The following is a 27,152-nucleotide window of genomic DNA, read 5'->3' on the forward strand; positions in this document are numbered from 1 at the left end:
TTTATTCCTTGGGAAGTGATTGTTCAGTGGTTTTCTTACAGCAGAACGTATAGTAACATCTGTATGTTAGGCCCGGTGTCTATACAAACCACGTCAAATATATTTCATTGTTATTTCCTCTAACTAAGCCTATGAGAAAACTAACTAGCCAGTCTTTTTCTTTCAAAGATGTGAAATCACCCCCTATGATACAGGCTTTCCCAAACCAGAGTATTTCCTGAAAGAAAATACTGTGTGCGTTGCCATTTCAAAAATGGTTTCTAATTCCAGAGTTGGAATTGTTAGAATTTTCTTCCTTTCAACTTCTTGAATAAAAGCCTTCATTGTAAAACCAGCCTTCTGCAGGAGAGTTGATGAGTCAGGCTACCAACCATGAATAAACCACTGACAGCGGAGAGATGACTCTAACTGATTAGGCTTCATTTAGCAGCAGTGGAAGGATTTATGCAGAAAAGAGGTTTTTGCACAGCTCCAATGCTGCTTCCCCAGGAAGAGGCATGTAACTTAAAAAAAACAAACCAAGCATTTAGCAGTGATCTCAACATATCTGTTCCTGACCAGTGCTTACATTTTCAAGGGGTGTTATTTTCATGGGTTTTGAGACAAAGCTTTTACAAGTAGATTTACGGAGCATAAAAACACTGGCAAATTGTTCCAGATAATCTTTTCATAGTTTTACCTTCTCCTAATTTATTCCTTAGACTAATGTTTTCACAGCTGTGCATTCATGGTGGGGTGTTTCTGGAAGACTTGACGGAATTCTGTTTTTATTGCCGTACCTTCACACGGCTTGCATTTAAAGGTATATGTACACAGCCTGAGTATCCGGACTAATTTTAAAACAAGTAGCCTAGGTAACGATAGAGGTGTAATAACACTAGTTCAGAGCTCAGTGCAGGCAAACTGAGGAGCATTTAATCAATTGCTGGTAATGGTTTTGAAGTCTGCGCTGGCTACACCTACAGCAGGATATGATCTACTCGGTTTAAGGGTAATGTGGGTGCATGTCTGTCCATACCTGCAATTGCATGTTTTTCATGTATGCTTCATCTGAGTCCTTCATTCTCAAAGGCCAGAGGAATCCTTAATTTCATCTTCAGATACAACACAGGGTGGGATTTGTCTGCCTTAGGCAGCTGAATGAGCTAATTGCCCTCAGTGGTGATTATGAATAGTGAAATCAGAAAGGCTGTTCCAAAGGTCAGTGCATCTCATATTGGAGAAGACGTCTCAGTGAAGTCAGAAGTTTTTTGCTGTAGGAGTGCCTGTTCCTCTCCACTGAATATAAGGAAAGTCTGGCGTGACGAGCAGATATGGATGTGTGAGTTTTAGATGTCTTGAGTTTTAGATGTTTGAAGTAAGATATATCACACAAAGCATCTGTAGTACAGGTCCATATCTGATGTTCACATTACTGACCGTGCCACTTGGCTTTATAAAGTAGATTATTTTGAGTACCTGTTTGCATCCAAATCATTAGATTTTCCTTGGTGGACGCTGAGGCAAAATCTAGTCTGACCAAAATTCAACCCAATTAAAACTTTGATAAGCTTATTGAATATATTCACTGAAACTATTCCTCTTTAAAGTGCACAGTCTTCAGACATATGTGGTTTGTAACGCTGGACTGGATTTGGTTTTAGTTTCACCAAATAAAATCTCGATTTTTTTTTTTTTTTTTTTGATACTCAATGAAGAAATTACGAAAGGCCACAGATTTTCCAAGCTAACTTTCAGGTTAATAACTTTCAAGAATAGAGAACTGAGAAGAGGTAACTTACAGCAGGTTTTGATACTGACTGTTTAAAATTAACAAATATATTTCAGAGAAAATAAAAAATCATGCAGGAGCTTAGTACATTCACTTAGAAGAATTTCCTTTCTGGAGTTCATAGGAAGTGCTCCAAGGAAGTGAATTTGGTTGTATTTCTTAACCCATTAAAAAACCCACATTAATGCTGAGTTTTAATACTTTTTGAGGATTACATGTAAATTCCCCCATTTTTGTCAGCAAGACATGTAACAGTGTCTGTGGCGTGACAACTTCCACTAAAAGGACCCCTGCTTATTTGTTCTTGCATCACAAGAAATATTTTCCTAGCTATCTTTACGAGCTGATGGGTGGCGGCTCTTTAATTTTATGGAAGGATACGTTGTTTCATGAGAGAACATCATTGAGTCAATGTGATTCTGAAGCGGTAAAGCAAAAGCCAAAAGGGCAGTGCTCCCAGTAGGTTCACATTATGCCATGCTCTATGGCCCCATTATTTTCAACACAGTGTGCAAAAGCAGCTGTATCTGCAGCTGAACTGCTGGGATACATGAAGTGTAATTAATGACAGTTCTTTTTTTTCAGTCATCCTTATACACCCCGGTTTTGTCTTCAGATCATCAAAGTGTGTGCATGCTGTTATGAATAATTCAGTAGAGATGCAAACATATAACATTATCTGCTTCTAAATCATACCTGCGAGAATATTAATCATGCCCACGCCCTGGGCAGAGGAACAAGTTTAATCACCTTTTATCTGGTTGGTGTCTGTCACAGTCAGATTTCTCAGAAGCGTGTGGTGGGTAACCTGTGCTACAGCAGCAAAGCACAGTTATCACTCCAAGGTTGACATTATTACTCATAAAGATTGCTTAAATCCTACAACCACACTGACCTCTCTGCATAAAGCTGTTTCACAGAGTGCACGCAGCTGCCTTCATTTAATGGGATGCTGTTCAGGGAAAGCTAAGAAAACCAGAGGAGAATATGTAGGCAAATGCAACTTGCAAGACAGCAGGGTTTTCATGTATACCTCAGCAGCAACAAAATGAAAACACATTATGTCTTACAGGCAAATGGTGGTATTGGTTTTGACATTGAGAGGAGTTAAGGAGGGCTGTGTCACTGTGAGGTATAATACATTTGAGACATGATAGTTTCATGCCCAGCAACCAAAGCTTTCTAACTGTCTTTCTTTTTCTAAAGGCTCATACCTAATTCCCCCTTCTGCAATTGAACCAACCAGTTGTGCAAATTTGGGAAGCCTTTGCCAAGGTAAGAAGCCCAGGTCATTTTCATAGATTCATCTTTGTTGTCCTTAATTATTTTTTTAATTCCATTTCTCTTCCCTAAAAAGGTAAACTGTAGTAAAAAATAGCAAGGAAAGGAATTCTTTAGTCTCATCAAGTGTGTGCATGTCCTATACACACCAAATGTGGAATCACTTCCTCGATAATACATTTTCCAAATAGTTTCCATTGTATTAACTGAAATAATCAATTGCTTTAATTTCTTTCTCCATCTCTCTTCCTCCTGTACATTTTTGACAGTAATATATTAACCAAGATAAGAAGTGGGTATATCTGTAAATAAAAAATGAGCACATGTAAATAAAGGAACTGACCGTTACTCATTTTTTCCCAAATAAGCTATTTTCAGGATAGATAGATAGCAGGTAAAAATTTGACATCAAACTGCAAAATCCAGAAGCTGTTAGCTAATGAAACACTTGATACAGCACTTAATGATGGTTTAATGTTGTAAGAATCACCGGATATAAGGATTCATAAGGTCTCCTGAAAGGTCAGCTCAGCTGAATGCAAGGAATGTGTGAACCCTAAAGATTTCCATGCTATGCGAAACATTGGACATGCAAGGACAATTGGTTCCTTCCACTCTGCTTAGAGGCTGAAGTTCTATAAAAATAACCTTGACATGAACAACATCAGCCCATTTCTAGAATACTTTCATGAACACAAACCTCCTAATGATGTGGCATGCTATGTTAAACTTTAATCGCAGCAGCAACTGCACCAAAAAATGTATGTCTCTGTAAGTAACCCTTTTCAGGCTGAATGGTGGAGGATGGAGGCAGGAGAGAATAAAATAGAAAAGGAGAGTAGGAAGTCTCAGAAGTCTTTCAAAACCAACATAGGTCAGATTAGTTTAAAAATAAAAAGGAAAATGCACTTTGCTTGGGAAGCCAGTAAGAGATCTATGCCAGTCTTGAGCGTACTTCTAGATTTTCCAGAGATAATTTGCTTCAGGGTCTTGGAGCCTGTTGTTCTGGTCCACACAGGGAAAGTGAAATACCAGTTATGTCCATAATCAGATTTCAAACAGTAAATTTCAGGCATTGTATTCACAAAGCACAGTGTGATCTAAATACAACTACTCAGATGTCTTAGGTAAATGTGACAGCAAGAATTATTCAGCATTAGTCTTTTTACACATAAAGGATAATACAGCCACCATACAAAGATCTTTGTCTATTCTCTTGGAAGAACTCTTGAGATTTTTCCTCTATCAAAATAGCATGGTGTGAAAGGAGAGAGAATATCTTTCATTAGATGAACTAATATGGCTCCAGAAATGGACATGCTTTCAGTAAACAAAGCCTACATTTCTAAAAGCCTCATCCTTTCTTCCAGCTTTATTAACTTGTCTAGTAGAAGAGACTGCCTCTAATAAAAGATGCTGCCTTTCAAACTTGCCTCTCTTAACTTCTTAGACCATCACATCTTCAATAAACACTATGAGTGCTTTCATGAAGGTAATGCTCTTTCCTTCTCTAGAAAATGTTTGGCAAAGTGTCACTGGTGGTCTGTGTTTGTCACTTTGAAAGTGGCAGATCAGATTTATCCTGTTCCTCCTCCTCATCATCATTATCTTCATAATAATGAAATCCAAAAAGAGATGACTGTCTGTCTGTTTCTGTCAGCACTTCAGACTTTTAAACTGAGAGGCCAGTTTGGATTCCTTTACTTTTGTTTGCTTGTTTGTTGTGTGTTGTGAAATAGCACCAGTAACAAAGTTTGTGGATGCAGATTATGTCAGCTACAGTCTGATGAAAGAGCCTTTTTTTCCATTATGCTTAGCAAATATTTTCATTCATTGGAAGATACCTCCTTTAACTGTGCTGGCTGGAAGATGCAATCAGTAAGAAGCTGTAAAATTTGTCTCTCAGACAATATAGCCCTGAAGTTACACTGAAGCAAAGTTTTTTTTACTATAGGGTGTCACTTTGTATATTCATTTTCCCAATCAGGACATGTTTGCTGCAGTCTCCAACCATTCTTTCTCTTTCCCTGAGTTTCTTGTTTCACTGAAACCTGAATCTGCTCCCTAAGAAGAGATGAGTTTGTGACTTTCAGACTCAAAAGGTTAGCTAAAATAACCACAAAAAAAATCAAAGGTGCAATTTCTTCACTAAAATACAACTGCTTAACCTTTCTGGGCTAGTTCTTGGTCAAAATCTGCAGAAAACGTGTAGCACTGTTGGATTATACTGCACCAACCTTTACATTTTAAAACGAGCTTTCAGAAAAAAAGAAACCAGTGAGTGGATTTGCATTCCCTGGGAGTTACTAGATAAAATTAAGTTATTTTCCAAACTCTTATTTGTAAATTTAGCAGCATGATATTTGAATTCCTCTAGCATGTACACCATCCCACTCCACTCTGGGGGATATTTGCAATTCTGACTCCTCAACTCTGAATGTAAAAAGTGTTCTAGCTGGTTCTCCTGAGAAACATTTGCCAGGGTTGTGTGGGATGACTTCTGTTAGTGTCGGTGGAAACAGTACAGCTGAGATCCTACATGAAGCTTTCAAAATGTATTTCCTACTCCAACTATTCAAAGTGTGATTTCAATTCTCTTCATTGTGCAGAGTTCAATGGAGTTAATTGGATCCTTACATGGGCGGTTTAGTTTTGCATTTGTTCTTAATCTGCAGTCCCTGAGTAGGGACAAATATTGTTTTCACAAGCAATATTCTAAATGCATGCATCTTAGAACTTACAAGATCTATTTTCTGGTCTTTGCACAGCTGTTTGGATCTGAAGCTCTCATAAGAGGATTTTGAGTTTATGAAAGCAGTACAGGACTGATCTTGCAACCCTTACACTGGCAAAACTCCCACTGAAGTCAGTGTAAGCGAAGATTGCAGGATTGGGACCTCAGTTCATATCCATTCATCACTTTGTGCAGAAAAATGTGTTTATTTAACATTTATGGCATTGTGTGTAGATGGTTTCATTTTACATTGTCATGTGTTGTTCCCATTTTGTCTTACCTTATTAACATTCATATTTCATTCAAGTTCACCTCTTTCTCATCTTTATTACCAGCTACTGTAAATGCTACTACTCCTACACCACCCACTGTCACCACTAACATGCCCGATACTAATAGAAACGATAAGCCAAACAATGGTAAGAAATCCTGTGTTACATTTTTCCTTGTACTGTGTCTAGAGCAAAATTATTGTATTTTAAGGTGTGTTTTTCATAGTATCATAATGTCAAGGGTCGTATCTCGGTTCTGATCTCATTTACATTGAAATAAATCAGAAGAAACTTCACTGGAACAAGTAAGAATAGTGTAAATAAGAACAGAAAAACCCACAGTGTTTATTTTGTATCAATCACATTTAACCTGGCTCTTGTATGAAAGGGAGTTGCTTTCTGTCACCCATTGTATTTACCTGTGCAAAGAACAAGGAAAAGGAGAGGGATATTTAAAAAAGGGTCCAAAAGTATCCATGCTCTTGAAATGTTTGAAGGCTGCAGATTGTGAGGCACTGTGTAGCTCCCACTTGTGCAGCTAGGGTGGTAGTGTGCTGGGATTGTCTGTTCCTCACTAGTCAGGTGCAGGAGCCAAGTGGAATCGTTCCTGTGGAGCAAAGCCACTTCCACTGAGTCAACAGGAATCTTTCCACTGACTTCAAGTAGAGCTGGATCAGACTTTACTAGGGAAAATGTTGACAGTATCAGATAGCGTTTACTTTTCATTTAGAAAGATTGAGGGAAAAAATCAGCTAGTAAATGAGGCTATTATTAGCACAGGAAAAACGCAGGGATTTCTTTTGAGGTTTTCTCAAATTCTATGATATCACTGTCTCCTGGAGACTGAGCATCATTTTGTGAGGTGCTGCTAAAATATTTATTGGTTTGTTAAAGATAGTTGTTAAACATTATTAATGAACACACAGATAGATTTCAGCCATTTTCATCTGAGACTTAAAGATATTTTTTTTAAAGATTTCTTTTTTCAGTGTGATCCACAGGAATAAATTAGAATTGGGGAAGGTTGGTTTGTTTGATTGATTTTCCCAAATGCATCAGTTGTTACTGTTGGATTTATAATTCTTGGAGTATGTTTCCACTTGGCAGATAATTTCTTGTACATTGGCAGTCAGGTAGTACAGTAGACACTGTTAAAGAATTTATCTGAATTCAGCCCATTTTGATTTACTAAGCTGTATAAGTAAGAAAAAAATCTTGATAATTTATTTCAAATTGTGCTTTTTGTCTTTTTGGGAAGACACTCACTCTGTGTTCACCATGAGCAGTTAACTTTGATTTTTGTAATTACAGAAGGAATTGAATGCCTAATTAATGTTAGTATGAATAAAAAAATTGACAATTAAGTCCTTTCTTTGAACCTCCCAAAAGAAAGTATCAAGACTAAGAAAAATAAGCCAAATTAATTTACAGTAGAAGCAAATTAAATTTTCACTCAGCAGACTGGTGTCATTTTCCACCCTTGGTAAATTGATTTTTAGACCGAGAGCAGACAGCCAAAAGCAGACAGTTAGGTTGCATTTATTTTCTTCAATCCATTAACTATGTGGCTTACTACACACAGACCTGCAGGAATTCAGACTTCCTGCTACGGTATACCTCAGAATGAAGAGAAATTCACTTGAATCTTCCCATTCTCAACTACAGAGGCAGCAAGAGTCTAAGATAGAAGGGGTCAAAACCATAGGAATTATATCAACCCCAATTATTTGGCCAGTGAAGCAAAGGCCTCTCCGTTTCAGTAAAAACTCAGCAGATGAGAACCCAGAGAGAAAAAACACATACAGCTTATTTCTTCCAACTATGTCCACATCAGCTGCTTCTGAAGAGACTGGCAACCATACCTTGGCTGCTTTTACAGAAAAAATCGACCTAGATAATACTGTGATCAGTCAGTTACCAAGTGAAAATACATTGAATAGTTCTGGAAGCTCATTTCATGGCACTTCTGATGTGGCAGATGCTGTTACAGAGCCTTTTGTGAACGCAGCAGTTCCTCCTCTTCAAAGCAGAAGCCCTAATGCAGACCCAGCACTGACTTTGGTAGTTGGGCTAGATCATCCTGGCTCTGAGTCAGTGTTCCACTGGCTCATTAGCAGCAGCACTGCTACCAACCACAAACAAGAAACCACGTGGATTTTGTCCTCCAACAGCAGCATAACGAATTTTATGCATGTAAGCAACATCTTGGAACCTGTGAGTTGGTGGAGTGAGAGTGTATCTCATCATTATATCACCTCTGACATTCGAGACGACAGATATCATTCTCTTTCTAGCTTATCTGTATCACCCACAGATGAGGAATCATTATTCAAAACAAGTAGTCTAGGGTTTTTAGGCTTCACACCTCAAAATTTTGACCTGGAAATGACAGAAGGCCAAGCAGATAGGAGAAGTTTTTCTACGTTAGCACCAAACGGTGAATTTCAGTTTGGAAAATCTACACACATTATGGAACGTCACTCAGGAAGTGTTACAGACTCAGCCTCTGGCGAGACTCCACGTGCAAACCCAACAATGGTTTTCCAAAACATGAAAAAAACGGACACAGATGTTATGCCTCGCATTCAAGTGACAAACTCAGACGTAGGACACAGTAGAGAACAGCTCATGTTTTCAGCACTTCTGGTAGAAACAGGCTGGACAAGCTCAACACTTAAGCATGTTGTAACAACCCTGCCTCTTTATCAACAGTCACTGACTGACATATATTTGGAAAGTGACAGCATATTTATATCTAATAACAATTACGGGTCTCATTATTTAAAACATTCAGTATTTTTTGAAAAGCCAAGTGGGACCCTTAGAAACAGAGTACTGGAGAACAATTTAAATACAGTTCATTATAGTAATGAAAATGAAGAGTCTTCTTTTTCCATATTAGAACCAGAAAACAGCTCCTGGGACTCAGACTACTTGGATTTTCCCACAAAATACATAGATATTTCCCCTTCTTTAGCAGCAAGTTTCTGGACTGCTTCCTATCATTTGAAAAAAGGAACTCAAGTGTTTTCTGGGGAACCATCAGAAAAATGGTGGCTCTCCTTTAATAAATTGCTTTCTTCCCCAACAGAGAGATTGCCATCCATTAGTTCACCTACTAAGTCTGACAGTGTCTCTGAACAAACCTCTGCCATTAGATTGTTAGGTCACAGGGCTGAAGAAATGAACTTTTCTAGTCCTGCATCAGCTTTGCAAGCACAAATGTTTAGTTCATTTATTCCAGGCCTTTCAAAGAGAATTTCAGAAAGAAATGACAGGACAGTATCACAGTTGCGGTCAACTATGAACTTAGCAAACCTAACTATGTATTCCACCACCAAATTTGATATTGATTTTCCTTTCTCTTCCCTGGAAGCACCTTTGAGGCAATCCTCTGTATGGGTACAAGTAAGTCCCTTTGCTAAAGTACTTGAAAATCCTACAGAAAAATTAATGCTGTTTAGTAGTTTGCACATGCAAATTGGAACTGAAATACTAAGTGATCAAACCAACATGACTTTCCTGAACAACAGACAGCAGCTTGTTTCTATCCTTCCAACACGTTCAGGAACCCAGACTTCACGTTCAAAGGACAGCCAAGCTGCCCTCTGGATCAAAATACCAAGTAAGAGTTTGGTAAACAGTACCAGAATTCATGGGTCACTGCAGTCTCAAAGCCTTTCAGCTAATGGTGCTGTAACAAATCCTACTGATAAAGCAAGCAGTAAAGTGCAACTAGATCCAGATGTCTTTTTAAAAAATATCAGTTGGATGAGTTCTGACTTTCTTCCAATGACAGTGTCTTTGGAATTAAGACACCTTCTTCATTCAGCCTCAAAATTCAGAGTCAGTGTACCTCCTAACAGCTACTCCACACCTCCACTTCCACAAAATTTTCAGAACCATCTTGATACAATTTCTCCAAGCCTGATCCCTCAGTGGGATGTAGCAGTATTAAGCTTGCCAACAACTGTAAAACTGAGAAGTCATCAAATTGTTTTAGGTCAAAACTCCATTGAAAATCAAGGGGATAATCTGAGACACTCTCTATGGGCAGTAGAACAAGAAATCGCTGGTGATAATGAAGACATAAGGAATTCTCCTCTTCTGACATCAACAAACATATTGAGGCTTTCCAAATGGGATTTGGAAGGGGAGGTGTATGGATCCTTTAGTAGGCACAGAGAAGGAATATTTTCTCTGAATATTGCTAGTACTCGTGCCTTGGATTTTGCAAAAGCTGATTATGGACCTATTGCAAACCCCTCATCTATACTAGAATCATCAAGAACTGCAATAATGAATGATGCAATACCTGTGCCATATTCATCCAGTGAAGTTATTCATCACAAAGAGACCACCTCGAAGGGCATTCTGATGACACCTGCAGCCACAATCCATCATTCTTTCATGCAGTCCCAAATGCCAGCTTCTTCTGTAACATACTATCAGTCATCAGTTTCTGCACATGTTCATTCCTTGGCCAATTTACCATCTGGGACAAGCCAAAATACCACCCTTTACCCACCACTGAATCGAATTACTAGTTCTCCTGAAGTCTTTTTATCTTGTTTATGTTACTCCACTGATCTGGGCTGCCAGTGTCGACATGAGGTCAACTACAGTATGTCAAGCCATTAAGTTAGATGTAGAAAAACATCAGATCATCTTCTCTATTAGATATTCCGTTGGTAGACTGAATGTAGAAGTAGCTGGCTTTCATCCTTTAGATGTAGGTCCATTTAGAACATGAAAAGATTTTGGAATAGTAATTTAACACTAATAGAAGGGAATTTGTAACATCATAGTGCCATTGTAGCATCATAGTGTCACTAGTCATGTGATTGCTAATTTTTTGTGTACTTCTCTAAGAGACCTCTCATGAGACTATGAAGACCATACATTGGATTGCCATGTATAAATGTATACATTTTAATGCTTGTTTATTGTTTGAGATTGTCTGAATGTTTTTTACTTAAAATATTGATACAGTTTTGAGGATTCAACTTTCAAAAATCAAAGATTTTCCAAAACAAACTTTGGGATAATTTGTCCAACAGAATTAAAATAAAATAATCCTATTACATAATTGATCATTATATTTTTGTAGTGGTGGTGGATGTGGGGAGAATTGTTTTCCCAGGTTCTTTTTTCCTCTTTTTTTCAAATTATCTTTGGCTACTTTTCATCAATTTTCTGCCCATAAAAATATTTTTTTTTCACTCAGCATTTTGAGGTGGGATTTCCACTGTTTAATTTGGAGAGTGAGAAATGATTTTTAGTTTTCACTATCTGCCACTGCAGTCTCCTGAGAGTGTTTAAAAGCATAGATTAGTTCTTTGTTCTTGTTCTTTTTTGGCCTCATTAAAACATGCTTTAGGTCACCATCCGGTGGAGATCTTGAAGCTGCTGAATAGTTTGTAGTTACTATGTGTGGTTTTAAAAATACTTTGCATATTCCTATATTGAGGTGATTTTGTCCATATAAATCATATAAATATGGTACTAATTATATATATGATTATATGTAGATGTGTGAGAATATATATAATGCACACTTTCTGTATGTGTATATCTGTATAGCACATATAGAAGATACATTATACATAGAAAGTTGAATATATATACATATATATATCCATGTATATACAGAGATATATACATGTAAATAAGATCCAAGTCTTGGAAGTGTTTTCAACTTTCCCAAAGTCCAATTTTCTACTTCCAAAGACTTAGTTTTTCTCTCTTTTTTATGTGAAACTACTGCATTAATAATAAAATACTGAAATACATTTTCAGATTAAATTGCACCCCAAATTTGTGCATCTGCTGAGTTAAGGGAAGGAAGAAAAGACAATAAATCACAAAGGAAGCAAGTTCATTCTCCTAATTTTTAAAATTTAATCATAGCTTACTAAAGAAGGTAACTGGCAAACCATCTTCTTGCAAAAAAAAGATTTAGTATTTTATCACAGAGGAATTTTCTTACTGATTTCAGTGATCACATGGTCAATTCCATGATGAAAAGAGCCAGCAGCACTGAAGCCAACTCACAAATAAGATAGTAACAAATATGCACAATTATAACGGGAAATACTGACTTCATGTTTTTTTTCCATCTACTTTTATTTCAAGCTCTTATAAAATTATTATCTATAAGTTGTAAATGCCACCTGGAATAAAAGATCTTTTATTTAGACTCAGAAAGATAGAGCAGTTCCTTTTGAAGAGACAGAAGGGGATTTATGTATAATTGTTGCCATGTCCTGTTATGTCCTATGTAGTGTATCTGTAAGATTTAGATAAGATTTAACATAAATTCATGAATCTCTGATTGAGACCCAGAACATCTTTTAGTGACAGCCCTGAACCAAGCAGTGCCACATGTGTGTATACATGCAGCTGAGCTGATCAAAAAGCTGTTAAACCTCTCCCACATGCTGGTAAATTGTATCCAACTAGAGCATACAGAAATTTTAATGGCTTAATGAGAAAAAACAAAAAAAAAGACTTGTGAAAAGTACAGTCATTTAACACAGAGGATAACTGTGAGATGCTTTGATGTTCTTTATTAGATGTGAAAAATTGTAATGCTGCCCACCAACATGAGCTTAAAGAGAATTTGTATTTAATCCGTGCCATTTCAAAATAATTTTACTGAATATAAAATTGCTTCAAGCCAAGTGTTACACATTTTCTGACTGAAAGATGGTTTGTTCAGCTGCCAGTTTTGTAAAGCTAATGTGGGTTCTTCTACTGTCTGGACATTGCCAGGCCTGACAGCAAAGACTGTACTGTGAAAACAAGACCTGGATATTCCTTCTCCCACCAAAATCTGTCCTCAGTTATCTTGTTACTTTCAAATTATGAGCCTTATCCACTCTCAGGAAGTTTCAAGTCTAATCGGCATTGGTTGCATTCTGAATGGTAATAATATGAGTGGGAGCAGAGTTTATCCGTGTTATGGATTACTTTTGAAATTCATGACATTTTCATGATCTTGCTTTTACACACCACATTAAAGGCATATGCAAAATACTATTTATATGTACATTTTGAGTTTCCGTGTCACATTTCAAGAGTCTCTAAAAATACGGAGGGGGAGGGAATTCTTGTCTAATTTGACAGGAACAGAGAGAATGGGCCCAAGCCTGCAAGGCTTGTTCACTCCAAACTTGTATAATGCCAGCAAGAGCTTGAGTTGTCCTTGTAGCTGGGGTTCAGCCCAATCTTTATTTTCATCATGAAACCAAAGTTTCGTTATTCAAAAGGTAAATTTACTCAACTTCTCACATTATAATGCTTTTTTTAATGGACAGGTGGGATGTTCTACAGGATATCTATAACTGTCTTTAGTTCCAGCTCCAACTCAGTGTCAAAAGTACATGATGTGGTTGCAGAGTGGGTAAGTTGAATTTTCTTTCCTGTGCGATTTTGAATCTGTCCTATTGGTCATATCAATTTAAAAAGGGAAAAGAAAAAAATAATAACAAATAAATTCTTAAATTAATGTGTTCTCTGAAGATCTAGTAATTTTTTTCCAGTAATGAATACCTGGAGTTACTAAACACTATGGATAAAATACTGAAATTTTTCTACTATACTTGCCAGCTTCGTAAGAAATGTAGATACTAGTTGAGATTTTGAAACTGTGGAGAAATCAAAATTACCTACTGAAAGAGACAGATATCTAAGTTCCAACAGCCATATACAGAGCAAAATTTTCCTTCCCAAATACTAATGTGGTTTTGAAGTTATATTGTGATAGAAATAATAAAAATTGGGTCAGTGTTCATTTTTGTGAGGCAATGCACTTTTCCAGTTTATCCGAATATTCTCCACTCCAGAAGTCTTATTTCCAAGGCCAGTTGTTGAAGTTCCTTGTAGCCCTTGGTTTTTCAGTCCAGTTTAGCAGACATAAGCTCCTTTCTGAGCCCTCTGGGTGGAGGATTCTCGAAGCTCCTGCCTCTGAAAGTTCCTCCTGTCTGAATACATATATTCTCTGTCCTTTATGACAGTTCACATAGTGGCCCTCACACAATCTGTAAGTGGTCTTTATGCCAATTACTTACATTAAAATAGCATATCGTAAATATATGGCAGTTATTTTTCTTTTAATAAACCTGGAAGTTTTCAGAAGCTAAGGAAACCACCTATAGTCATCTACAAACCAGGAATGCAGACATCCTGCCAAGGAGAGGATGTTCTCTTAGCAGCACTCACCAGGTGAAGTGCATAGGTCCCCGAGCCAAAGAATCTAGAAAGATGACACTTGGCTCTGGCAGACTATGAAAAAGTGTTTCCCAAGGAGCAAGCTGAGTAGCCATTGCCCACTCAGATGAGTAGTACAAAGGGATCATCATAAAGTTGTATACTTCTAGGTGAAAACTGACCCCCGTAGTTTTGTCTGTAAATCTTTTCTAAAGAAAGGTGGTTTGAGATTTTAAGATGAGGAACAGAGGGAGAAAAGAAAATGTTTGGCATCCTGTGCACTCACCTGCTCATTCTGTCATGACCTTAGAGAGATTTCCTTCTGTCAGTTACAGTTTCCTTCTGACACATCTCTCACTACCATTGTACATCTAAATATGACAATCACCTCACTGAAATAGGAGTGCTCTTAACTTTGAAAAACTGAAGGAGATTTCTCAAGGGGTACAAGGGTGAAACTAACTCTGCCTTTAAGCAACAAAGAGCCCCATTAACATCTTGCCATTCATGTGATCAATGTCTTCCTGTTTTTCAGCTAAACCGTACTTTCCAGAACTGGAATTACACTGTGTATGTGGTCAATATCAGGTAAATTGGGGGCAAGGGGGGAGCAGGGAACAGGGGAGAGATGTTTATCCCACATTCCTTTTGAGAATTGGACCACACTAATTAATGTTTATTTCTTTCATAGCATCCACCCTGGCTCCGTGAAAGAGGGTGTAAGAGAAAAAAGAAGTATTAAAAGGTAACATTTTAAAAGACGTTGTCTTTTTAAAAGTCTTGGCAGTGGCTGTTGTTACAGGTGGCTTTACAACAGGCTTTATTGTCTATTATTGGATTCATTTTCTGTTATTGGGCATATGCTGCCAGTCTGTAAATACACAACTGCTGGTGAGCTGAGTGCTCTGGATGTGCTCAGAAACCTAATACTGGTTATCATGTTTGTTTTGGTTTAAACCTACTGAGCTTTAAACCTTAACAGATCATTTTTTTTCAGAGCTCAGAATTCATCTGTCACCAAATTGAATGGACATACCATACATACGTATGATATACTCAGCTGTCTTTAACAACCACCTTTGGTACACCAGTGTCTATTCACTGTCAGTACATTTGTTCTCTTGAACCAGAGCCTTTTGAGTTAACAGATTCAAAACACTGAGAAACATCATGCTAGAATTGAACGCCAAACTAGTGTGAGTTAAAGTATTTACCATATGTTCTCATTTCCTGACTTCTGCTGGCTCAGAGGCACTGGAGTTGGGGCCTCAAAGGCAGCCAAAGAAAGTTAGATGGGTCACACCCCCTGAAAATTTGGCCCCAGCAGATTTCTTTGAAAGTGGCAGGATGATTTCTGAGGGATGTATGGGGAGGGAGTGAAATGTGGGGCCAAAATCAAGAGAGGAAACCAAAGGATAATTAGTCTTGTGAGGAATGGGCAACAAGTGGGTATGAGATGTAACTGTTTGCGCATAGGCAAAAGTCCTGTAGGAAAGAAGTTGAACTGCTGACTGCTGAGAACTGCCATGATAACAGCTAGGCTTTCTAATTTCTGAGATTGCCCAGTATTCCAAATTTACCATCAGGAAGTAGTTAGAGATGGTTCCAGTTTTCTAGAGTTTACCTAGATGTGAAAAGGTTTGTAAAAGGTGCTATCTCCTTGCCACACACCCACAGCAGAAAAACAACTTTTATTGGTAAAACCAATTAACTGGCATAGTGTAAACTTAGTCTCTGAACAGGCTATTTTACTGCTTAGCCTACATTTGCAGTAGGGTCTAGTGATGTGGGTGGGATCTTTTTTTTCACACTTGTAAATGACACAGTTATGCCAGCAAAGTCTTTTTTAAGTCGAGACCATGCCTCAGGTCTTACCAACAGTCTAAGACTGACAAGGAATGTAAAGCTTTCCCCATCCTTATTCCTGCATCTTTTACGAGCCCAGCATCCCTGCTTGTCAGCATCTGTTCTCCCCTAGACCACACACCTGATTTCTTTTCCTCTTCCCACCATCCTATGCTCTGGAATTTGTTCTTTCTTCCTTTTCTCCCTCTCCCTTTCTTTTCCCTCCCTTTCTGACATACAATGAGTATGGTACTAAATTATTTCTAATAATGTATCACTGTTATGGAAGTAGCCCCATTCCTATCCACTTTGCTTGTCATACATAATTTCAGAGGCAATGAAATTACACATTGCTAATATATTGTATCATGTTTCAAGGAACGCTTGGTCTGATGAGGAACTAGTCTTCTTATGGGCTCTAGTGCATTTTGTGTCGAGGCCAAATGGCATTTTGTCATCATTCTGAATAATGTAGCTGAAATGTTAATATCAACACAAAATGTTACTGTTCTCCAAATAATCAGTATTGTTATGCTGTGCATGTTTGCTTAGGGAAAAAAAAAACAAACCCACAAACAAAACAACGAACCAACAAACCAGAAATCACGATTTTGCTCGTCCTGGCAACCTGTTCAGAGTAACACAGGGATAATTAAAAATGTAATTGAGCTACACTAGATTTGACTAACAAAAATTATACTGTCTACACATTGAATATGCATATACGTATGTAGAAATATATATACGCACAGCAATTTTTTTCTGTTTTTTCATTTAGTTTTCATGTCTTGCATATATTTTCATGCATCATTTACTTCTGACAGGAGAAACATTTGGGAAAAGTTGGTGTTCTCCCACTTTTAGGTCTTCTGAGTGCATGTCTGTCATTGTACATTGCTGCCATTCTGAAAGAAAAGGAGGATCACCTTCACAGTAGTCTTTAGTGTTCCTGGATTTAGTCACAAGGTTTCCAATTCTTTGAGGTTCACAGACCTGTTTCTAGATTTCTTAAGGAAGAAATCTGTTAAATTTCTGAAGATCCAGAAAGCAAACTTTTTTTTTTCCTACTACTTTCCAGTCATTGCTTTTAAGACACTTTGTTAGGTTTCCCAATTTCTTGGATTTGCCCTGGGTAAGATTCTAAGGAAATCCTACAAGACACTGGAGCAGCTTTTTGGGGTATAAAAAGTTAACAGGTTACAGGTCACGATTTTTTAATCCCTGATGGATGTAATATTAATTTCTCATTACTCAAGTGATTCACTGGAATGTTATGGCTCACAGTGTGATTTCATATTGTTACAGTTGACTAGATTTTTTTTTATTTCTCCATGCTGGATGGTTAAGAATAAGTCTGTTGCAGATTTAGATATTCCACTATTTCCCCTAGTTTTTAAGTACTTCATATTCCATTTATCTTCATGTTCATCTGTAAAAAATTCACTCCATGGTTAAAATTTAATATCTAACTTGTAAGTATATGGCCTTAACTTTGTCTTTTAGAGAAGGGAACACAGTAGTCTTACTCCAGCTCACTAAACTGTGTGTCTCTTTTCTGAATTTTCCACCAGATCATAGCCCTCTTATTTCTAAGGTGATATCATCATTCTGAAAATGGCTCTTTGAGAAGTTTTCCCTTTCTTTACATGAATTCATATTCTTAGCATTCAGAGGTCATCTTTTTTCCTTACATTTTGAGTTCATAGTTAATATAACCACCATAACAAAACAAAACAAAAACAACCTTTTCCAATGTTTTCTATGTATTTTGCTTTGTTTCAAGCCTTTTTTCTACACTGTTGCCTTATCAAGGAAATTCTGCTATTGGTCTCCCCCAGCTAGTCTTCTTGAAAATGAAAGAAGAATCATTAGAGAGAGAATGATTCAGAGAAGAAATAGAAGCTGAAAGTGGGATGTAGGAAGCTGGGGGTTTTTTGGCATGTTAAAAATAGGTGTTTTCCAAATAAATATTTCAAACTGTACTGCATTCTGGAGAAGAGCAAAGCAAAGCAAAAATATGGAAATGGATTGTTACTCTTTCATTGCTGCCTTCTGTGAGCTGTAGAAATCCAAAGTACACTGTGCTTATTATGCGTTTATGTACATGGTGATGAGAGACAGAGTGCCAAGTCCAAAAGTGCATATCATTATCAGTACCTTTAATATGGTGAGATCTCTGGATGACAACAGTATATCAAGCTAATGCTTTGGTAAATTATTAACTATTTTAATAGACAGAATTTTATCACAGCTATACTTGACTTTCTGTCTATGTTTAATTTTTCCTCTGGCCGTACTATTTCCGTCTCTGAATGAGAGGGCAGCTGTGCAAAATAAAGTTGACAGGAGTTCAGAATGGGTTATGGACATAGCTGTTTCTTTGTCCCCAGGTTGTTTTGCACAAACTTTTGAAAATTAGGCCAATTTGTGTTCTTTAGGTAAATTATAAATGTGTTCGTTTCTATCATTTATTCCTTGCCTTTTATGACACTGCAGCACTGTCATAACTCTCTGTGACTGCAGCTGCTTTTCTCAGAAGGGTCCTGCTGATCCTAGGTGGTGTTGGATGACTAACACAGAACACGCTCAGCAGGGGAATTCATCTTTATTAAGCAGTTCAGCTCCCACGCTTCTCCTTTCTTCTTCTATTTTGCAAGCAATTTTGAGAATTCAGGACCCAATTAATTTACAATCTTTTCTCCACTTAACATGCGAATAAAATGTTGCTTGCTTCGACATCCACTACTTGATTGTCATAATTTTTGGGCTTTTTCCTGTGTTCAATTGCTTCTACTGTGTGAAACAACTTTAATATTAGTACTGTTAAACAACTCATCCAAATTAAAAACCACAGTGGTAGCAATCTGTGTAAAGACCACTCAACTTAAGAAGAAATCCCTTCTTTTGGGAACGAAACAGAGAGGAGAGCAGGAAACCAGAGCTGCCCATACCTAGTCCTGTTTTTTTTAAGTCTGTGGGACTTATGCCACCAACATCAGTGAGGCAGATTCAGGCTCCTGCATGCTGTGTTCCTGGGTGCTGTGTTGCTTAATGGGAAGTGTAATGCCCTTGGATAAAACTTAAGCTAATTAGATTGTGCAACAGTTTTAGATAGGAGTTAGCAACATCAGAGCAGCATAATTTTGCTTTTATAGTCCAAAGTAGCTTTACTGAGTAAAGTATTAGGCTTTTGCATTCTTTGGAGATTACTTCAAATTAATCATTATGAAATAATAATGCATTCTTTTAATAAATGAACACATCAGTGATGCCTATTCCTATTTAAAAAAAATAATTGTGATTTCTACTGGTAATGTTTTTGGAACAACTTCAACCTGACCCACCTCTACTACTCCTAACTTCAGAGTTACGGAAGGCAGTAAAGGGACAGCATTGACCAGTGCTGACCAACATCTTATAATGCCACATAATGTAGTATTTTTGCTTGAAAAACTGTCCAACAAAGAGCCAAGCAGAAATCCTAGGTTTCTCCACAGTGCTCTGGTGATATCACACATCCATGACTTGTAAAGAAAGCCTCCTTCACAGACGGAGAATTTGAGAATTCCTCCTGAGTGACGGAAAGATGATCCCTTCTCAGCCTCCCGTTCAAGCTCCCTGCTGTCAATCCAGCTTCTGATTATTTCCTTTGTCTTTCCACTGGCTTTGACTGGATTTAGTGCAGGCCTGGTATTGCTAGATGCCTTTTTATAGGAAAGTGTTGAATCAGGGAATGGGAGTTTTCTTTGTTGTTTTGGAACATAATTCAAGCATAATCAAAACCACTTTTCAGCAAAGACCAGCTGGTGAAATGTGGGAGATAACAGCACTTTCTGTTTTGCCTTTCTGCTACATTTTCTAGTAACGAATAGTCTTTGTACCATATCATCACATATAACAACAGTACTTTCTGTTGAAAAGCCATAGTTGTATTCCCACACTAGATCTGCAAGGAGCAGCAAGGCCTGGAGACACAGGGGTAGACACAGAGGCGTGACCATGCTGCTCACAGCACTGTTCTTGTACAGTGGCCATTAACTTAAAAAGGAGGCTTAGGATGCTTTTATTTTTAGTAGTACAAAAAAAGTAGCTGCAATTTTTAGCCTTGTGTCCTGAAGCCTTAGATTTTGTATTTTTTCTATAACAGCACCTTCTGCTGTGAAAGGAAGCTCTTCATCCTTGGCATTACTTTCAATGTCTATTATCCCTGGTCCTATTTTTTTGCTCTCTGTTCTGAACATTTTAATGGTATCACAGTCAAAAATCACCTCCAAGTAAAAGTGTATCCACAAGTCAGATGTTTCTCTGGAATGCTTTTAATTTTCCTCTAATTTTATCTTTCTTTCTGTCTCATTCTGTGTGTTTTCTAACATTTTTTCTGCTGTTTGTATTACCTCTTCACTGAGTGACTTATGCAATAGTCACATCTTTCTTTTTGGTCTCTCCAGTTAATATGAAGAAGTCAGTAGTGTTTATAGGTGACTGTGGGCCAACCTGTGCTGCCAGTCTTGACTGCTTATCTTCAAAGCCAACATAACTGCAGGGTTGGTAAACAGTTTATTGCTGACATCTTAAAACTTTTTAAAATATGCCAGGGTAGTTAGGAATTAAATTCTCAATGACTTTTAGAGGGAATTTATATTCCCTGACTATTTAGGATCTTTAAAAAATATTATTTACATACTTTAAATCAAGGAGCATTAACTACAAAAGAAGTTAATAGTGATTTGTTTAACAGTTTGACAGCCACAGTAATTCAGTATTAGTTCAGCCTGTTCACTACAACTAAAACAAGAGAAGTATGCATTGCTAATTATCAGCCACATATCTTCAGGTATGAGACGGTCTGTGCCTCACGGTTCGCATGGTTTGCTAATCCTTCCTTCAGGCTCCTCACATCGCGTAGCAGTGAGACCACAGCCCGTGTGTAGGCACACTGTCCTGGAATAGCTCTGAGTCACTCTGCCAGAGAAGAAAGCCGGCTTTGTGGTGTGCACCATGGCAGCACAGGCCCCCCCCCATCGCCTCCTGTGCCTCTGGTGAGGATGCAGCTTCTCCCAGCCAGCTTAGCTCAACCAACCAGGACAAAGTGGGATAGATGCCGATCTGCCCCAGCTTTCCTGCTTGCTCCAGCTGTCACCATTTCAGTCAAAGAGAAGAGAGGGATAAATACTTATCCCCATTGTGTTTACCTATATCGCAGCCAGTTCTTTTATATTGACAGTGGTAATACTAGAAGTACAGGTTACTGTAGGTGAAGTGTAATTTGTAATTGATTGATGCTGTGAGAATCTATCTGCTTTTATGTGGCACGCAATAAAAGATGTAACGTCGCATGTGGCAAATCCAGTGACACCAGCAGACCGTGGCGGTATTGTCATTTATTTGAGTGTAGGCCTCCTGATTCACAAATGAAGAATTTTGTTCTTCACTGTTAAAATGTTTCCTCTCTGGGATCTGAGTGTGACAAAAGTGGAAGGAAGCACTCAGTTTCATGTTGCGTCAGCTGTCAAGTTAAAAGGTATTTATTTACTTTGAGAAGCTAGCATGAGTCATTCTAAAAAGTTTATAGAAATTGTTTTCACCACAATATGGAACAGGCTCTTATTACACAGTATATGACTTGTGCTGTAAGACCTCAGAAAACAAATAACAAAGTGGTTTAACAGATTATTTTTATCAGTGCTTCATAATCAATACTTTTCTCTATAATTGTTTGAGATAACTCTAACCAGTTCTGCCTCATTATCCTTTCTGTTTGGTTGCTATTATCCCTCCACTCAGTTATGGGAACTAAACGTCATTTTAGTTAGTTGGGAGTCCTGCAATAGGCAGTGCAGTCTTAGCAGTGACTGTTCACTTATTATTTCTGTTTTGCAGCCAAAGCGCTGAGGTAGGGAGTGGTATCAGCATAATAAGTTTTCCTCTTCTGAAGTAAGGGGAATAGATGAGTGAAGCCAGAATCTTTTAGGAAAGATAGTTATATGCCAGAATTCTCTGGGGCTGAAGTACTGGAGGGCTGAAGGAATTGGCAATCCCATAGGCAATTTCCATGCTACTGCTAAAAATAAATGCCATAATAAACTGGTGCCTTGTTATCTATCTGAGGGATCTGAGGCAAAAGCCTGCTAATGCGTATGCACCTTACTGAGGCTATTGCCATATGTAAAGCATTCCACAGAGACCAAAGGAATGTTAGGAGGACTCAGTATCTCTAGGAGAAGGGCAGGAGTGACCTGGCCAGGGATAGCTGGAATTTCTCTGCTAAAATACATCTGTTAGGGAAAAAACAAGCCAGTAGGTAGTCAAATTTTTATGCTCTTCTCCATCAATATGTTGCCAGTAAAACAATAAGTATGGCAAGAGAAAAAGGAATGTGTATTGGTGTTCAACAGAACAAACAAACAAAAAAACCAAACACAAAAACCCACACCGACCAGGGTGTATATTTATTTACTTACTTCTCTACATCTGCAACAGTGAAATGTGTGGATTATTTAGTTCACATTCATGATTTCTCTGTGACATTCAGACTTTTATTTTCTTCCTAAACTGAAACATTGTTTTCCAATGCCAGGTCTGTTAATGCCACTGCACTAATGAGAGTATTGCAGGGTTATTGGTCGGTGTTACCCTGTTTTCAGAGTGATTTCTGACAGAAAGAGGGTTATATCTGCCATCTAAGAGCAACATTTGTGCGGTTTTATACTGTACCAAACTAGGCACCTCTGGAAAGTCACCTTGAGGATGTCATTCTGGAAGATTTTTGGAAATTAAGTCTAGGCAAGGGTAAATTAAAATCCTGTCCCACAGAGCTACCCTACAGATATTTTTTCTCCTGCTTTTCTTCAGGTAGACCACAAGAACCTTTAGTTCACTGCTGCTTTCTTGCACTGGTGTCCAGTGGTGAAAGCAGCTCTGTTGGGTGTGTGCCCCACTCACTGTATGTCTGCTGGCAGTGCTGCCCCTTCCTAGGCGGCCAGGAACCGCTCACGCACCATGAAGGTCTGTCTCTGTTCAGGCTGCTGGGTATCCAAGGGCAAGGCTAAAATGAAAAGAGCCCAAAGAAGGCTTGGTTTTTCGTTTTTTCCACATTTTGGCTCCCATGGAGTCCCAATGTTCCATGCTTTCATGGCATCACTCCGAATTGCCAGAGCCAAGCAATGCTCTTGGGTACCAACATACTCTCTTCCCCAACATGTGTTTTGTGTCCCAGGAGTAAATTTTTGAGCCTTCCACTCAGGGCTTCTTTCCTGTGTCCTGCTAGAACTGCTTTTCTGTTCATTATTTCCCTTCCAGAAAAGCTATGTTTTTGGACAAGGGTGGAGACCGTTTTATTTCTCTCACAGGAAAGAGATTTGGCCATTTTGAACTACTTCTTATGCCCAAGAAAGTAGCAGTGGGCTACAGTACAAAACAGCTATTACTGCTCAAACTTGAATTACTCATCTGAACAACTAGACTTTCCTAATTAAGACTAAAAGTTTCAGAAGTGTGTCAGAGTGTTTTTCACTCATCAAAGTTTAGACATTTAAATGTTAGGCATCTGTTCTTTGTTAATGTTCTAGTCTTCCTCTGTAGTCAGTGGAGAGATAGACCTTCTGGTGGAAGATTTGTCCCATTCCGACAAGCTTTGTAACATGTTCCTGACCCATCAGAAACTGTATATTTAAATTTAATTAGGGCCCATTTAAAACTCACAACTTCTTGCTTTCATCTTTGAATATCTTTTAAAATAATCTAAATCTTCTGAAAATATTTCTTAGCTCTTTTGATGATATGCTTCCTTTATGGTAACTAGAGGATGAAATTTCCCTACAGTACTTTCTTGTCATGGCTCTATACACAGAAAAATAATAATTTACAGATAATGAGCAACAGTAATATTAACATAATGAGTGACAATGTTCCATACTCCAAAAAGCAGAGTTTGTCAGATATTTTTATTTCCATGCATTTGGCCTTTGCTGTTCTGAGTCAAACACTCGGATAATTTTCCTTGCAGTTTTGAGGTTTTGGCTCTTCTGGTTTATAATTCTACCAACAACATCAATTTAGAAGAGGAAGACATCCGACAGAAGCTCTTAAGTAATAATGGGACCATGGAAGGAGGATATAAGCTTCAATCTGTGGAAGTTGATCCAGTGGGTAAGTTGTTTTTGGCTTTGTCATAGAACAGATTTTGTCCATAAATAAGCATCTTCTGCGTTATAATCACACGTTTCCAAATGGTATGACTGTTTCAGATTTTAAATTGTCCCTTTAGCCCTCATTGTTCCATTAATCTCAGAAAGTCATGCTCAAGATACCTCTTTTAATGCAAACACAGTTGCCCAGATTGCTTTAGTCATTGTTTTGCAGTCTGATTCAAAGAGGCTGGGACAGTCCCTGACAGTAGCTCTGACAGTTTGAGGATCAATAAGTATGATTTACAGCCAGAGCTATAATGACACATTTTGGACTTCCAAGTTCCCTCATGCCTACTCCTCAACCCTGTTGTTTGTGCTCCTGCCACCTGCTGCCCTTAATCAATCTCTTTTTAGCCCTCCTCTTTTCCCATTCAGCTTCTTCCAGTCAGAGATTGCCTTTCCCATGGGAGGGAGGAGGAGGGGGCTGTTGGAATGCAAGTGGCTGCAGCATGCACATTCAGTCTCTTGAGCAGCAGCAATACATGTTGTCCCTTGTTGCGTACCTCTCTCTGCCACTGCTCTGTAGATAACCCAGAGTTTCATTTGAAGACGTCTTTCTGCTGTGGACTGGTTGGTGCACTGAGAACAAGAAATGGAAGATAAATAAATGAAGAAAATTACCATTAACACTGATATATTGTTATTTTTCTAGAAAAATGTTTAGCTGAAGAAAACCCCCCAAACTATTTTTGGCCAGATACGAGACCAACTGTGACAAACTTCACATTATGCCATGGGAGCACAGTTCAGACTGCATCCAGAACATGGTAGGTATTCAAATATCCAAGAAGCTGAGACCTTCAAGTGCAACTTTCCTTTTATGTTATTAAACTGCATCCTCCATAATGGTTGCCATTGGCTGGTATTGTACTTCAGGAAGGTGATTTCTGTACCATGAGAGATTCTGTCGTCAGTAAGATGACATGGTTTAACCCCAGTGGATAACTGGGTACCATGGAGCTGCTTGCTCTCCCCTTCCCCTACCAAGTGGATGGGTGTGGAGAATGGGAAAAAACTCCTGGGTTAAGATAAACACAGTTAAATAGCTTAATAGGATTACAAAAGAAGATGATATCAATAATAATGTTAATCATTGTCATCATCAGGTTGTTTTGAGGTTCCTCAGTAGCCCAACTCTTAGGTATGTGGGCATCTACATAATGTATTTTTATAATTAGGTTTTCTAGCCAGGCAGCAAGTTCTTGCCAAAGTAGGGCAGCCCAGATGTGTGTGTCTCTGTGCTGCCAGTTCCTCTGCTGCCATCACTGCAACCACTGCCACAGGGGACTGCCCACCATCCATGAGATACAGTAGAGCATCAGCCACTTTTCCTTATCCAGCGATGTCTAAAGCCATGTGGATGGCTTTCACCTTCTCTTTCAGCAGCTTCTGTGACTCATCATGTAGGACTCCATACAGAAGCCTTGTACTTCCAGTGCTTTCCCACAATACAACAGGATCACCAGTGAACAGGGAATATGCTTCTTGTTTTCTGACAGTTTATTATTTGGTGGGGCCTCTTCAGAATGCATCACCTCTCTGGTGATATTCTGAAATCCTTGCCTTCTGGCCAGTCCACAATCAGTTACAGAATTCCTGGGAATTGCGGTTTCCTTTGGAGCCCGCTGTGTGATCAGTGCAACCCACTTACTCTACGTAGCATCAGTGTCATGGTGCACAGAGAGGACCATCCCTTTGAACATCCAGCCCAACACTGGCAGCTGGGGTGCTAGGAGGAGCTGGGCTTCAGCACCAACAACCTCCAAAGCAGCCCAAGCCCCTTCATATGCTGCCAATATCTCTTTTTCTGTTGGAGTATAGAAGGCCTAGGATCCTCTGCACCCTCCAAATCCCCAGGTATCAATCTCAGGTCTCCTCTGGTGCTTTCTGCCGGAGACTCCAGGTAGGGCCATTCTCCCTGGATGCAGCATAGAGCACAATTTTTTCCATTTTGTCCTGTCTGGATGGGCCCAAAAGCTTGTTATTGCCTAGGGCCATATTTAAAATCGTTCTTTCTGATTCCTTGATAAAGAGGGCTTACGGTCAGACTTTAGTTTGGGATATGCCTTCACCAGAAATCCTCAACACCTAAGAAAGTTTATGTTTCCTATTTGTTGATCAGTGGAGTAAAACTGCTATTTTTTTGATCACATCCACTGGGATCTGATGATGCCCATGTGGCCATTGTATTCCTGAAACCTGGATCTCCTGTGCAGGTCCCTTGATCTTTATTTTATGGCAGAACTGGCTTTCAGAAGAACTTGGCTTATTTTCTTACCTTTATCAGAAACTACTTCTTCTGTGTTGCCCCATATGACCATGTCACCAGTGTATTGGTGGCGGTTCAGATGCAGTCTGGATCTGAACCCTGCACCATGGCAGATGGTGGGGCTGTGTTTCCACTCCTGGGGCAGTGAAAGCAACCCATAGCCGGCACTCTGCCACCAAAGGGATTGACAAAAACACACTAGCAATATCAGTCATGGCATACCACATGGCTGCCTTTGACTCCAGCTCATATTGAACTTCCAGCATATCCAGCACAGTAGCACTCAGCAGCAGCATGCCTGAATTCAGGCCACAATAGTCTACTGTCAGTCTCTACCCTCCATTGTGCTTTCATACTGCCCATATGAAGCTGTTAATGGGTGAGCAAGTTCTGCTGATCACTCCTTGGCTCTCCAGCTGATGAATGAGCTTATGGATGGGATTCAGAACGTCCTGGTTGGTGCATTATTGCCACCATTGCACCTTTCTGCTAGCAATTGGCACATGTTATTCTTTGATGCTTAGCAACTCCACTGCAGAAGGGTCCTCTCTTGCAGCTTACTCAGAGACAGGGGTCAGGT

The 27,152-nt window shown here is 38.7% G+C and overlaps 1 protein-coding gene across 1 annotated transcript in view; it reads left to right on the plus strand.

Annotated features, from left to right (window-relative positions):
- ADGRG6 (adhesion G protein-coupled receptor G6) overlaps positions 1-27,152 on the plus strand; it is a gene marked incomplete at both ends in the record, with an annotated part of 104,252 nt that overhangs the window by 42,872 nt on the left and 34,228 nt on the right. Inside the window, 7 exons of the mRNA XM_084261725.1 lie at positions 2,978-3,046; positions 6,122-6,205; positions 13,378-13,463; positions 14,805-14,857; positions 14,961-15,014; positions 24,120-24,262; positions 24,956-25,070. Coding sequence (XP_084117851.1) covers positions 2,978-3,046; positions 6,122-6,205; positions 13,378-13,463; positions 14,805-14,857; positions 14,961-15,014; positions 24,120-24,262; positions 24,956-25,070 — 604 coding nt within the window. The remainder of the gene's footprint in view (positions 1-2,977; positions 3,047-6,121; positions 6,206-13,377; positions 13,464-14,804; positions 14,858-14,960; positions 15,015-24,119; positions 24,263-24,955; positions 25,071-27,152) is intronic.

This window comes from Gallinula chloropus (assembly GCF_964237585.1).
Source record: "Gallinula chloropus genome assembly, chromosome: 3".
In the NCBI taxonomy this organism is placed as follows: Eukaryota; Metazoa; Chordata; class Aves; order Gruiformes; family Rallidae; genus Gallinula; species Gallinula chloropus.